Source organism: Microcaecilia unicolor, unplaced genomic scaffold (assembly GCF_901765095.1).
Source record: "Microcaecilia unicolor unplaced genomic scaffold, aMicUni1.1, whole genome shotgun sequence".
In the NCBI taxonomy this organism is placed as follows: Eukaryota; Metazoa; Chordata; class Amphibia; order Gymnophiona; family Siphonopidae; genus Microcaecilia; species Microcaecilia unicolor.
The window spans coordinates 65668-80160 of record NW_021963016.1 but is presented as its reverse complement, the minus strand read 5'-3'; the positions used below and the strand labels follow the sequence as shown (position 1 = coordinate 80160).

General features: G+C 47.2%; 1 protein-coding gene across 1 annotated transcript in view; it reads left to right on the top strand.

Annotated features, from left to right (window-relative positions):
• Positions 1 to 14493, top strand: part of LOC115458751 — a gene marked incomplete at its 3' end in the record, with an annotated part of 102423 nt that overhangs the window by 22295 nt on the left and 65635 nt on the right. The window contains exon 2 of the mRNA XM_030188564.1: positions 7306 to 7687. Within this exon, the coding sequence (XP_030044424.1) occupies positions 7310 to 7687 (378 nt within the window). The remainder of the gene's footprint in view (positions 1 to 7305; positions 7688 to 14493) is intronic.

The window sequence follows — 14493 nt, the reverse complement described above, 5'->3', positions numbered from 1 at the left end:
TTTCTCCTTGCACTCTATTTATGACCAATGATAATAACTGACTCCCAGTCATGATAGTGGAATATGTCATTACCTTTGGTTTTGTCCCTATTGGGAGATTTGAGGTCATCTTGGTATAATATTGCTTTACAAGGGTTTTCCTTGTGGATTAGGTGGCAGCACTGTAAAAAAAAAGTTTTAAAAAATATTTTTTCAAACTACAGTTCTTTTTGGGTTCACTGTATATATGTATTAAAAATTTTATACAGCGCCTAGCTGCTTCCAAAGAGGCAGTCAAAGCAGTGTAAGAATGTTTGTGGGTAGGGGCCTTCAAACATGTGCAATTGGTTTTATGAAAGGGTGCTTTTTTTAGTGTTAAGAAAACTGGGCTCTTATTTTGCAATGTATTAACATAGTAACATAGTAGATGACGGCAGAAAAAGACCTGCACGGTCCATCCAGTCTGCCCAACAAGATAACTCTTATGTGCTACTTTTTGTGTATACCCTACTTTGATTTGTACCTGTGCTCTTCAGGGCACAGACCGTATAAGTCTGCCCAGCACTATCCCCGCCTCCCACCCACCAGCCCCGCCTCCCACCATCGGCTCTGGCACAGACCGTATAAGTCTGCCCAGCACTATCCCCGTCTCCCAACCACCAGCCCCGGCACAGACCATATAAGTTTGCCCAGCACTATCCCCGCCTCCCACCCACCAGCCCCACCTCCCACCACTGGCTCTGGCACAGACCGTATAAGTCTGCCCAGCACTATCCCCGCCTCCCAACCACCAGCCCCGCCTCCCACCACCGGCTCTGGCACAGACCGTATAAGTCTGCTCAGCACTATCCCTGCCTCCCAATGATTATCTAATCATTGTAGGTGGCATTTCGGCCATAGGGCACATCTTTGTGAAGGTACGTTTTTTGGTTGTTTAAAAAAAACAATTTCTGAAGGGGTAATATTCAGCTGGTGGTGGTCAATGTTTGTTTTTTAAATACTGATGGCTGCTGCTGAAATTGTCGGGCCATGTCTGAATACCATCATTAAATATCTGGGTATATACGGATGGCTGGCACTTAACCAGATAAGTTAAACCAGACAGAGATAGGAGTGCTATTTATGTGGTCCTATTTGCCAATTAACTTATCCAGTTAAGTGCCAGTTCCACCCACAGACTGCCCACACAGTAGCTGGTTTTGTTTTTACTGCCACAGAGTATCTCCTGTAACCACTATCTGGGTAGGTGCTACTGAATATTCCCCCAGGGCCCAGTCAGCGTGAGTTAACTGGATTAGAGTCTTGCTTAAACCAGTTAATTCACTCTTGAGTATTGACCCCAGAGCTCTGGTGGGACATGCTACAATGACTTCTGTTTTGTTTGCAGCTTTAAGAGGTTACTGAAATTCGGAAGCTTTAGCCAATCCTTTGATTTCCAAATTGTTATCACTGCCCCATGAGACTGACAACAAGTGTTGTCAGTCTCCTGGGGCAGCTAAGTTTTAGCTATTTCTTATTTACCACCCCTAGGAGCTTCCCTGGGGTGTAAATGATATTCTCCGAGGACAAGCAGGCCTATAATTCTTGCAGATGGGTAACGCGGGTTTACATTGCCGGCCCAGAGCTTGTAGCAAGCTTAAAAATAGGTCTTTGAGTGTGAGATGCGCTCCACTGCGCATGCGTGAGTGCCTTCCTGCCCACCACAGGAGCACGGGACCAGCAGTTATTTTTTTTTCCACTGTTTGAGGAGAGAGTGTGTTCGTTATCCACCCCTCTCAGCTGCTTCGGATTTGGTCTTTTTGTGCCTTCCATTTTTCTAATACCTCTTTCGGGATTTATTTAATTCCTTTTTCTAAGTTTTCTTTGCTTTAGCGCGCTCACTAGGCACATTTAGGCCTGGGCTTTGATTTGGGGTTTTCCCTTTTCTCTTTTCTTTGTGAAGGTACGTTTTTTGGTTGTTTTAGCATCATTGAGTCACTGATTTGCCCACAGCTGTTTTTCCTTTTAGGTCATCGGTCCCAGTGGTTTCAAGCACTGCACTTGATGCAACAGGATCCAGGGCTGCCAAGAGACAAAGCTGGGCCTGGGGCAAAAAATCTTCAGGGGTCCTCCGGCCACTGTCGCTTTTCTCTCACCCCTTCCTCCTCCCCGCTGGTCTCGCCTACAGCTTCCTGCACCTGGCAGCAATTTACAGTCCCTCTGCGCCCTCTCTCTACTGCTCTTCCTGTTTTTGGCGCTAAGCAGGAATGCGGCAGAAGGAGGGCCACGGAGATGGCCACTCACTGTGAATTGCTGCTGGCTGCAGGAACCTGTAGGTGAGACTTGCGGGGAGGAAAAGAACATTTTACCATTCCCACAGGCAGTAAAAAGTTTTGTTCCTGTGTCTGCGGTGATTGTGCTCCTTGGAGGCTGGTCCTGGGGAATTTTGCCTTCTCCCCCCAGCGGCCCTGACAGGACCATCTCTAGCAAGGATACCCATTTTTGGGGGCTGATCATATCTCTGCAAACTGTATTCTCTGTCTTCGTAAGAAGAAGAGAACATTGTTGGCCAGAGAGGTTCAGAGAGAAAAGATTTTTGGAACTAGGTTTGAAGCCTCAGCATCAGTGTTGGTATCGATGTCTTTGACATCGGCTTCGGGTACGTTGGTCCATATGGCTGCAAAACCCTTGTACGCTGGGAGTAACCATGCATCAAGAGGGTCTCCACCTGCCTCAAAACCAGCCACTATGCAGCCCCCACCCCAGGACCTGACCCTGAGTTGGGCTTGACGTCGTCCTCTTCCACTCTGGGAAGCATCTATGCTAGGCATCGGAAGAAGCATCAACATCGATCCCCCTCAGCGCATGGTGCTGGGAACTGGGGCACCGAGGATTTCACCGGTCCCTGAGAAGCATCTGCGCAGGGAGGACTCCATACAGGAGGTGTCAATGTGTGGGTCTCCACACAGCCAGGACCAGGCACCCGCTTTGATCCCACAGATTCAGCAGCTTTCTTCTACACTGGCACCCCAGCCTTTCCCAATGTCGGCCTGGATGAGCTCCTCTAGGCCTTGCTCCCAGCTGTTTGTGGGGTCTTGCAGAAGTGCATCAGCATCTGTGATGCTTGCGTCAGCCATGTCTCTTGCTACAGTTATGCATGGCTATCAGCCTGCAGTGAGATCTCTGATGCCGATGCTACTTGTGGTCTCAGGGTTGACTGCCACCCGTGTTGGCACACCCTTGACGTTGGTGAAGGAAGCTTTGCCAGTCGAGGCTGGAGCTGACACCTCTATGTTGAGGCGGTCTCAGTCTTGGCCCTCTCACAAGGAAATCTTGGCTGATACTGATGAGGAGCGCTCATGGGACTCAGAAGAGGTTTCACGGTACTTTTTAGAGGAGTCGTCCTATGGCATCCCATTTGATCCCTCCCTTCCACAGGAAAGGAAGAAGTCTCCACCTGAGAGCCTTTCCTTTCTCTCTTTTGTAAAGGAGATGGTGGCTGCCTTCCCAGTTCTTTGGAAGTGAAGGACGAGCCCAGGGCTAAGATGTTCAAGGTCCTGGACTATGACTCTCCTCCTAGAGAGGCTGTGACGGTACCGCTTCATGAGATCTTAAGAGACATTTAAGTGAAGAACTGGGAGTCCCCTTTTTCTGTCCCTCTCCTCCCCAAGAAGATTGACACCATGTACTGGATTCAGTCTTCCCCTGGGTTTAATAGGCCCCAGTTGCCGCCTCATTCCCTAGTGGTAGAATCCGTGCTCAAAAAGGCAAGGAGTTCTAGGGATTATACTTCTGTACCTCCTGGCAGAGAAGCTAGAACCCTGGATTCTTTTGGGTGGAAGATGTATCACGCCTCCATGCTTATCTCCCATATCCAAATGTACCATTTCTATACGAGCCTGTACTTGCAGTCCTTGGTGCACAGTATGTCAGATTTAGCAGACTCTCTCCAACTGGAGCAGGCTGAATCTGTTCACTAGCTGGTCAAGCAGCAGAAGGCATGTCATAAGTTCTTGGCGAGGGGTGCCTACTACACTTTGATGTGGCCTCTAGGATCTTTGCCCAGAGATGCGCAGACTCTTATAGCTGTGTATCTCTGACTTGGACCTGGCGGTCCAGCAGAAATTGGTGGATGCCACGTGCTGTGGAGATAATCTTTTTGGAGAGAAGGTTGAGGAGGTCGCTGACCTCATCAAGAAGCACACTGACACCATCAATTTCTCTCCTGCCAGGCACCTTCTGCACCTGCCTCCTCCTCTAGAAGGTATTTTGTCGTCGAAGAGGAGTACTTATTGCTCGCAAAAGCAGATGTATACTGTTTCTTCTCCCCAGCCTCAGCAGGCTCAGCCCCAGCGTGCACCTAAGGCCCAGACAGCTCCCCAGTCAAAGCAGGGGATGAGCTTTTGACTGGCTCCAGCAGAGCATAGCTGCTGTAAAAGTGACAATCCTAGATGACTTGCCAGTTGGAGGGAGGCTGAAGTTTTACCAAGGAAGGTGGCCCTTTATAACCTCTGACCGGTGGCTTCTTCAGATAGTCTGTCTCGGTTACGCCCTGTATTTGCTTCAGAGACCACCATATTGCCCACCAAGAGCACATCACTTCTGCTTTCAGCACAAGCAGGTACTTGCAGAGGAACTCTCTACCCTTCTCAAGGCCCATGCAGTTGAACCCGATCCAACAGGGGGAAAAGGGAAGGGCTTGTATTCCAGATACTTCCTTGTGCAAAACAAAACAAAACAGGGGATGTGTCCCATCCTAGACAAGGAGCCTGAACAAATTCCTGGTCAAGGAAAAGTTCATGATGATTTCCCTGGGCACCTGCTTCCCTTGCTTCAGGAAAATGATTGGCTGTGCTCTCTGAACTTAAAGGATGCTTATAGTTCTATCCCAATACTTGATGTATCTTTGATTCCAGCTGGGGACACATCATTTCCAATATTGCGAGCTGCCTTTTGGCCTTGCATTGGCTCCCATGTTTTTCACCAAGTGTCTTGCAGTAGTTGCATTGTCACTAAGCATACTGGGAATCCATGTCTTGCCTTATCTGGATGATTGGCTGGTGAAGAGCATATCGCAGGACGGTGCTCAGGAGTCCATGAGGAGGACTATTTGGGTGTTAGAGCTACTAGATTTCGTTTTAAACTACTTCAAGTCCCATCTGCTCCCTGAGCGATTGGAGTTCATTGGAGCCCTGCTAGACACTGATCCGTCTCAAGCTTTTCTCCCTGTGGTGTGAGCAGACGTCTCTCTCACCACTCAAGTCCAAGTAGCTCGGCAGGTCACAGCCCATCAGATGTTGAGGTTATTGGGCCACATGGCCTGTACTGTTCATTTGACACCCATGGCACATCTTCACATGAGAACTTCCCAGAGGACCCTAGCTTCCCAGTAATGTCAGGCCACGGGGAACCTATAGGATGTCATTTGAATTCTGTCAGAGCTGGTTCAGACCCTACTCTGGTGGACAGTTCGATCCAGTTTGACTCTGGGACACCCATTTCAAATTCCAAAGCCTATGAAATTGCTGATGATGATGGATGTATCCCACCTAGGGTAGGGAGCTCATTTAGACAGGCTTCATATCCAAGTGCTTGGGCAGCCCAGTAAACAGATCTCTAAATGAACCTTCTAGAGCTCCGGGTGATCCGGAATTCTAAAAGCTTTCAGGGATCAGCTGAACAACCAAATTGTACTCATTCAAACAGTCAGTCAGGCTGCCATTTACTACATGAACAAGCAGGGTGGCACCGGATCACGCCTTCTGTGTCAAGAGGCTGTCCAGATGTAGCATTGGTCACACCAGCACGGGATGCTCCTCAGGGCCACTTACCTGATGGGAAAATTGGTCCCTCAGCATGGGTGTTGCCCGAGAGATCTGCCGAGGGTGAGGTTTTCTGTCTGTTCTGAGGGCAAGGCTCTAGATCCTATTTCCTGCCCTACACAGACCCTGCTTGAATACCTTCTGCATCTCTCTGAGTCTAGTCTCAAGGCCAACTCCATAAGGGATCACCTCGGTGCAATTAGTGCTTATCAACGTGTAGAGGGCAAGTCCATCTCTGGACAGTCTCTAGTTGTTTGCTTCATGAGAGGTTTGCTTTTGTCAAAGCCCCCTGTCAAACCTCCACCAGTGTCATGGGGACCTTGATGTCGTTCTTACCCAGCTGATGAACCTCTTTTGAGCCACTTGATTCCGGTCATCTGAAGTACTTGACCTGGAATGTCATATTTTTGGTGGCTGTTACTTCAGCTCGCAGGGTCAGTGAGCTTCAGGTCTTAGTGATGGATGCACCTTATATGAAGTTTCATCATAACAGAGTATTCCTCCGCACGCATCCAAAGTTCCTACATAAGGTTGTGCCGGAGTTCCATCTGAACCAGTCAATTGTCTTGCCAACATTCTTCCCCCGACCTCATGCCCATCCTGGCAAAAGTACTGCAAGCGAACATTGGCCTTTTACTTGGAGCAGACTAGGCTCTATAGACAGTCCACCTAACCTTTTGTTTCTTTCGATCCCAACAGGATGGGGGTCATTGTTGGGAAATTCACCATTTCCAATTGGCTGGCAGATTGCATTTCTTTCACTTATGCCCAGGCTGGGCTGACCCTTGAGGGTCATGTCAGGACTCACACAATGTCAGAACCATGGCTGCATCAGGAGCCCACGAGGTCAGCGTCCATTGAAGAAATGTGAAAGGCTGTGACATGGTCTTCAGTCCACACATTTCACATCTCATTACTGCCTTGAGTAGGATTCCTGATGCAACAGTTGGTTTGGAGGACAGACTGTTGGGGTCTAGAGTCCCATCTCCACCTTTGTAGGCCGTTTTGTTCTTTTCCAGGCTGCACTCTCACTCAGAGTGTATTTAATTTCAGGTTAATTACTTTGTTACCCTCGTTGTGAGGTCCAGTTGACCACTGGTGGCTGTTTTTGGTGAGTCTGGTAGCTAGGGATTCCTATCTGAGAATTATAGGCCTTTGTCCTTGGAGAAAACGAATATACCTGTAGCAGGTATTCTCTGAGGATGGCAGGCCTTATATTGTCACATACCCTCCCACTTTCCCTTGGAATTGCCTCGTTTTATTATGCTTTATATTGTACTGCTGGTCAGGCGCTCTTGCATCTGTCGGGAAGGCACTCATGCATGCTCGGTGGACCACATCTTGCATTCAAAGACCTATTTTTAAGCTTGTTACAAGCTCCAGACCGGCAATGTGGACCTATGTTACCCATCTGTGAGAATATAAGGCCAGGTGTCCTCGGAGAATACCTGCTACAGGTAAGTATCTTCGCTATATGCAGCCATAGCACCTCAGTGTATTGTTCAATTTGTTTTATTTGAAACAGGTCCATGATGCCTCACTGCCTTGCTAATGATTGTAGAAACCACAGTGGAAGAAACACTTCGATTACCTTCTGTCCCTCTCCAAGAAATGCTTCGCTGGCAGAGTTCTGGATGCAACACTGTGGTGCCACTAAGGGTGATGCCCAGGGCTTTGTGCAGGACATGCTGGGGGCCCAGCCTGGAAAGCACTCTCTCTGCAGTGAACACTTTGAGAAGAGCATGTTTGAACTGAGGAAGGAGACTTGGACTCTGCCTACGATGGAATTTCAGCCACAAATTCCTCAGTGCAGATTGAAGTCCAGAGCGGAGCCAACCCTGACTGGCAACATCACGCCTCAGGCCCATGCTCTGGAAAACCTGCAGATGCTTACAAATGACATACAGGTAATTATGAGCCCTGCATCTTCTCTCTCTCACTCTCTCACTCACATATTGTTGCTTCTGAAAATTGCTAATTTCTCATTCTCCTGCTTTCCATCCCTTTCTGGACGAATCCATATGTCTGATAGGACACACGTTCTTGTAGATTGGGGCATCCAAGTTTTTTTTTTCAACTGTGGGCCACATGATCAGAGATTGTGTGTATGTGTGCAGGTCAAATTAATTTTTATTAGAAATTCATATGCATGTGAGCCAATAATATTTTAGCCTGTTGTGGGTTGATTTATAGTCATCAGAATTAGGTGACTGTCTTCTGAAATTGTGGTGGCTTGTCTAACAAATAGCTTTGTAATTCTTCAAAATCATATGTGGAAGGTAATTAGGTAAAACTTTTTGTTTGCTTAAAAAAAAAAAATCTCAAGACTTCCGGTTCAGGGAGCATGGTGGCAAGATGCATCTGAAGGAACTCTATACAAGTACCCCTTTTGAGAGCTGCTTACACCCCTTGAAGGATACAGATTGGACCCGGGAGGGGTTCGTGTGTATTGTAAGTGTGGAGGTTTAGCATTGGTACAACAAACGACAGTGGGAAGATGGAGATGGCTTGAGAAAATAATAGCTTTGAGATGTTGAAAGACTTAAATACTTTTTTTACTTAATTAGTCCTTTTTAAATATTTTTTTTCTTTTTTTACTTGTACTTCTTCTTATTGTTTTTGTGTTTTTTACTTCGGAGGAAAAGGTCTCAAAATTGCCCCAGTGCCAGGACGGACTTCATCATAAATGTGTATCAAGGCACACACTAGGCTCAGCTCGTCACAGACCTAAAAACCTCTGTTTACAAATACATTATGTAGCTTTTTTGAGAAATACACCTACCCATTCAGTGTGATTTAGATTCAACGTGATTCAAAAATCTTCTTGTCAAAAATATAACTAATCAAATCACTTAGCTTTTTTGCTTCAGATGCGGGTCTGGCTGTCAACTGCCTAATTGCATGACTCCCAATGGGGACCCGTTTCACCCACAAGCTTTGTCAAGGGAGGAGTCCAGACGCTTTGACAGTCTCGTTCCGTGCTTCCATACCAGGGTGTATAAGTAAAAAAAGAGAGCATATTAAAAAATGACTTGATATTCGTATTTAAAGATCCTGCAAAGGAGTGTGATATTGTTAGACATGATGGCTTGAGAAAAACCAGGTACGCAGATTTGGTCATGAATCACTAAAACATGTTATTTGTGCAATATCATGCAACACCTGTCACGGCACCGTATTTCAGCACTTCCTCAGAGGTCAAGAGATGTTAATGCGTCTGAGATGAAGACAGCACCTAAAGATCTCCATTGGAGGCATCCCCCTTTGGGGGTCAGCTCTTCTCCGGATGAGCAAGCTGACCATATATCACCAGTGCAACGGCAGCTTCAAAAGGGTTCACCACAATCGGAAGTTGCAGCCTCTGGAACTAGCTCTTCCTTGGAGGATGAGGAGCAGCCACAGGTTCAGACTACAGCGGGAAATGCAGAGGAGCAAGAAACCGAGACCTGAAGATGGAGTAGCCATACAGGAGACTTGGTTTTGGCTGGAGAATGTTGTGGATTTCTGAGAGGGTTTGGGTGTGGGGTTTCATTTTCCAGACTTTGAGCCTTCTACTGTAGCAATTGTGCAGCCTCCGAGGCAAAAAATTGGTACTGGACGCATTCCACTGCTGGCATCGGTGAAGACACCACCTAAAGATCTCCACTGGAGACGTCCCCCTTCAGGGATCAGCTCTTCTCCGGATGAGCAAGCTGACCATATACCACCAGTGGCGCGGCAACTTCAAGGGGGTTCATCATGATTGGAAGTTGCAGCCTCTGGAACTAGCTCTTCTTCAGAGGATGAGGAGCCACAGGATCAGACTGCAGTGGGAGATGCGGAAGAGCAGGAAACAGAGACCTGAAGACGGAGCAGTCATAGAGGAGACTTGGTTTTGGTTTTAGAATGTCGTGGATTTCTGAGAGGGGGTCAGTACATCTCTGTTTAATCTCAGTTCATAAGATTCCAGTTTAGGAATATGAATCTGATATGATTATTCGTATGCAAGGGGTTAAGGGCAGCATGGTCAGGTATGAGGGGTTTGCATGTGTGTGCATGAGGAGGAAGGAGGGGGAGGTGGGGGCATAGGTAATGGGAGGATGTTCTTGTGTGCAGCTCTGTGGAGAAGGCATGGAGGGGACAGGGAAGGAGGAGGTAATCCGTTGATTGTGAAGGGGAGCTTTTGGAGGGAATGTGTTCCATGTAGGGGGAAGAACTCATGGGCTCTGGTTAATCATGTTGAAAAGGTCCAATAGGATGGAATAGAGGCATGAAAGGCCACAGGAGGGGTAGGGTAGCTACACCGCATGAGATAGCTCTGTAGAGTAGCCACGCTACCCCTCCTATGAGATTAAAAATTGCGTCCTGAAATGTAGGGGGTATAAATAGCCTGATTAAGAGGAAATGAATTTAAGAGATGCAAAAGTAGATATTGCACTGTTGCAAGAAACTAGACTGACTGAAGCAGAAGCTGCAAAGCTGATGGTCGGGTGTTGGGGACAATTGTATTGTTCTTCTGCGGGGTCCAGAAGGAGAGGAGTGATTAAGAAGACTATTCCCTTTGTGTGGTATGATATGCAGGCAGAACCGATGATGTTGACTTGCCAATCTTTACTATGTGTGCCCCTACTGGCCATAACTTGACTTTTTTTCAATTTTTTGTGGGGGTACAGCATTGGAGGGCCAATACTGCCATGCTTCATTGTGCAGAGGTGCAAGCCTGACTGCAGGAAGCTTGGGTGGATTACTTGAAGTTAAATGATACTGGTGATACCCCGGTAGGGGTCTTGTGGGATATGAGTAAGGCTTATTACCTTAGAGGGCTCTTAATATAAAAAGGGGCACAAGAGAAAAGAGGGATTATACTTTTGTTAGCGAACATTGTATCTTTGCAGAAGTATCACAAGCAAACATGTAGCCGTCTAATGATGATGTCCCGATTGCAAGCTAAACATAGGGAACTCAATCTAGTGGACACCCAGCATATTGAGCACTTGTTACAATGCACCAAGACCCATTATATGAAGCATGGTAATAGAGCAGGGAAATTATTGGAATGGCAACTCAAGAAGTGGAGTGATAGATAGATTAGCCATTTGGAGTCTTCCCCCAGGAACTAAAATTACTACCAATTTATTTGGCCCTTCTATGAGCAGCTATATGCTGCGGAGGCTGTTTAGACCGAGGTTTCATCCCTGCACCTCCCTTGTTTGTCTGTAGCTGATCAGGATTGGATGGGCAGGGAAATCCAAATTCTGGAGGTGGAGATGGCAATTAAGAGCATGGCCACTGGGAAAGCCCCAGGGGAGGATGGGTTTCCTTTAGAATTCTATAAAGGTTTGCAATCTCAGGTGGCCCCAGAGCTCACTAGAACATTTAATGTGGTGGTGCAAGGACAGCAGCTACCTAACTCCATATATAAAGCTCAGGTGATTGTGTAACCTAAGCTGGGCAAACGACCAACCCTATGTTCTTGTTACAGGCCAATTGCCTTACTCAATGTGGATATGAAAATCTTTGCCAAAACTTTAGCTATCCGGCTGGAGCTGCATCTGCCCAAATTAATCAGGGCAGATCAAATGGGGTTTGTTAGAGGTAGGTTATTAGCAGGCTCATTTTCGAAAGAGAAGGACGCCCATCTTTCGACACAAATCTGAAGATGGGCATCAGTCTCACAGGGTCGCCCAAATCGGCATAATCGAAAGCCGATTTTGGGTGCCCCCAACTGCTTTCCATCACGGGGATGACCAAAGTTCACGGGGGCATGTTGGAGGCATAGCGAAGGTAGGACTTGGGTGTGCCTAACATATGGGCATCCTCGACCCATAGTGGAAAAAAAAGGGCATCCCTGACGAGCACTTGGACGACTTTACCTGGTTCTGTTTTTCTTACATCCAAGGCACAAAAAGGTGCCCGAACTGACCAGATGACCACCGGAGAGAATCGGGCATGAACTTCCCTTACTCCCCAGTGGTCACTAACCCCCTCCCACCCTCAAAAAACATGTTTAAAAATATTTTGTGCCAGCCTCTATACCAGCCTCAAATGTCATACTCAGGTCCATCACAGCAGAATGCAGGTCCTTGGAGCAGTTTTAGTGGGTGCAGTGCACTTCAGGCAGGCGGACCCAGGCCCATTCCCTCCCTACCTGTTACACTTGTGTTGGTAAAAGTGAGCCCTCCAAAACCCACCAGAAACCCACTGTACCCACATCTAGGTGCCCCCATTTACGCGTAAGGGCTGTGGTAGTGGTGTACAGTTGTGGGTAGTGGGTTTTTGGGGGGGGGGCTGGGGGTTTGGGGGGCTCAGCACACAAAAGAAGGGAGCTATGTACCTGGGACCATTTTATGAAGTCCACTGCAGTGCCCCCTAGGGTGCCTGATTGGTCTCCTGGCATGTCAGAGGGACCAGTGCACTACGAATGCTGGCTCCTCCCACGACCAAAGGGCTTGCATTTGGTCGTTTCTGAGATGGGTGTCCTTGGTTTCCATTATCGCTGAAAATCAGAAATGACCAAGTCTAGGGACGACCATCTCTAAGAACGACCTCAATTTCAAGATTTGGGCGTCCCCGACTGTATTATCGAAACGAAAGATGGATGTCCATCTTGTTTTGATAATACGGGCTTCCTTGCCCCTCTACAGGACGTTTTGCGAGGACGTCCTCAGCAAAACTTGGGTGTCCCTTTTGATTATTCCCCTCTAGGTGACAATGTGCGTCGGGCCATCAACCTGATCGTTTTTTGCAGTGTTCCAAAACACCAACAGTGTGTGTTGCAGTGGACGCTGAAAAGGCCGTTGTTCAGGTGGAATGGCCCTTTCTGTTTAGATTTCTGGACCATGTGAGTCTGGGATGGGCTTATGGGAAGTGGGTGCAGGCTCTGTATCATAGTCCTAGTAGTATGGGAGGCGAGGATAGTGCTGGGCAGACTTATACGGTCTGTGCCAGAGCGGGTGGTTGGGAGGCGGGGATAGGGCTGGGCAGACTTATACGGTCTGTGCCCTGAAGAGCACAGGTACAAATCAAAGTAGGGTATACACAAAAAGTAGCAAATATGAGTTATCTTGTTGGGCAGACTGGATGGACCGTGCAGGTCTTTTTCTGCCGTCATCTACTATGTTACTATGTAGAAGGATTATGGTCAATGGGACCCAGTCCGAGTAATTTTATCTGCACAGAGGGGTGAGAGAGAGGTGTCCTATGTCCCCTTTATTATTTGCTCTAGTGTGTTTGGCTCTGGTCCTCCGATATAACATGATGTAACACTGATATCCATTCGGTTCGGGCAGGAGACCTGGCGCATAAGATTTTGTTATATGCTGATGATGCCTTATTATGTATGGGGAGGCCCTGGGCCTTTTTACCACCCTTGATGGAGAAATTGAGTATGTTTTTGATTCACTCTGGGTTAAAAATAAATTCAGAAAAAAGCAGAGGTCCAATTGTTTAACGTAACTAATTCAGACTTGGGTTTTCCATTTCCCTTTTAGCTTGCAGGCCAGGGGATTAGGTACTTGGAGATACACTTGTCGGGACAGTTGGAAGACCTTGATGGTCTTAATTATGTACCCCTGCTGGATGATGTTCAGAAGGGCCCTAGAGCACTGGGGTTGATTGACATTATCATGGTGAAGGAGGGTAGCAATCCTTAAAATGATGGTTCTCCCTTGATTGCTTTTTGTCTTTGTCAGTTGCACTCCCTAAAAAGTTTTTGTCCACTGAAATAACCTAGTGACCTCCTTTTTGTGGCAAGGGAAAAGGCTCAGAATTAGTATGCAACGACTTATGCAGCTGGTGGTTTTAGGTGGGGAAGGAGGGGGCAAAGCTGCTGTGCTTAAGGCACTGAAAGATTTTCATGATCAGACCATCCATAATTATTGAGTACCCACTGAACGAGCTCTTTTCTCGCCCTGCAGTATTTTTGAAGCATCTCATAAAGAGGATGATGGTGCTTTGCAGGAGGGTGTCCTGGTTAGGGTGGGGGGTTCAGCCTCATCTTTTTGTTTTCCCACTGTTGAAGCAATGGGCAAAGTATAAGCAGGAACATGTCATTTCCAGGAAGCTACATCCGTTGAGTCAGTTGATGAAAGATTATAGCCCCTTGTCAACCTCTTATTTTAGTGTCTTGCTCTCTCAGTTGGGTCGAATAGGGCTGGTAGACTGTGTGGATTTATTTGCGCAGGGAGTAATACTGACTCATCAGCATTTGCAAGAATTTTCTAGCTAGTAAAATACCTTTTTTTTCCAATGCTTTCAGCTGCAGGATTTCCTGCTTAGGAGGGATGCCAAAGCAAATTTGCACGGAACCCTGACCCAGGTGGAATTACCTTTTATTGAAGGGAGGGTCTGGTACTAAGCTGTTTTCTTGACTGTATGCTGCCCTAGATACTTGCAGATTTCCCCTCCTGTTAGAACATGTTCAAGGCTTGGAAGCTTGGCTGGTGTGCTCTAAAGGGGAGGAAAACTATTGGCATAGAGATCACCTGTATGCTTATAAATGCTCGGCAGTCACTGCCTATAGACAAATGCAGTATCAACTCACGGATAGACTCTACTGAACCCCAGTGAAGCAAGCACCTGACGGGTTGGCACCTGTTGCTGAGGAGCAAAAGAAAGAAAGGACTTCCCAAGACTATATGGAACAGCACTCCCTGATAAGCCAAGATTTGTGAGGGAAACAACTGACTCTTGGTGACATGATTACCAATCCTAAGGGCTGAAGACGAGTAGGTAT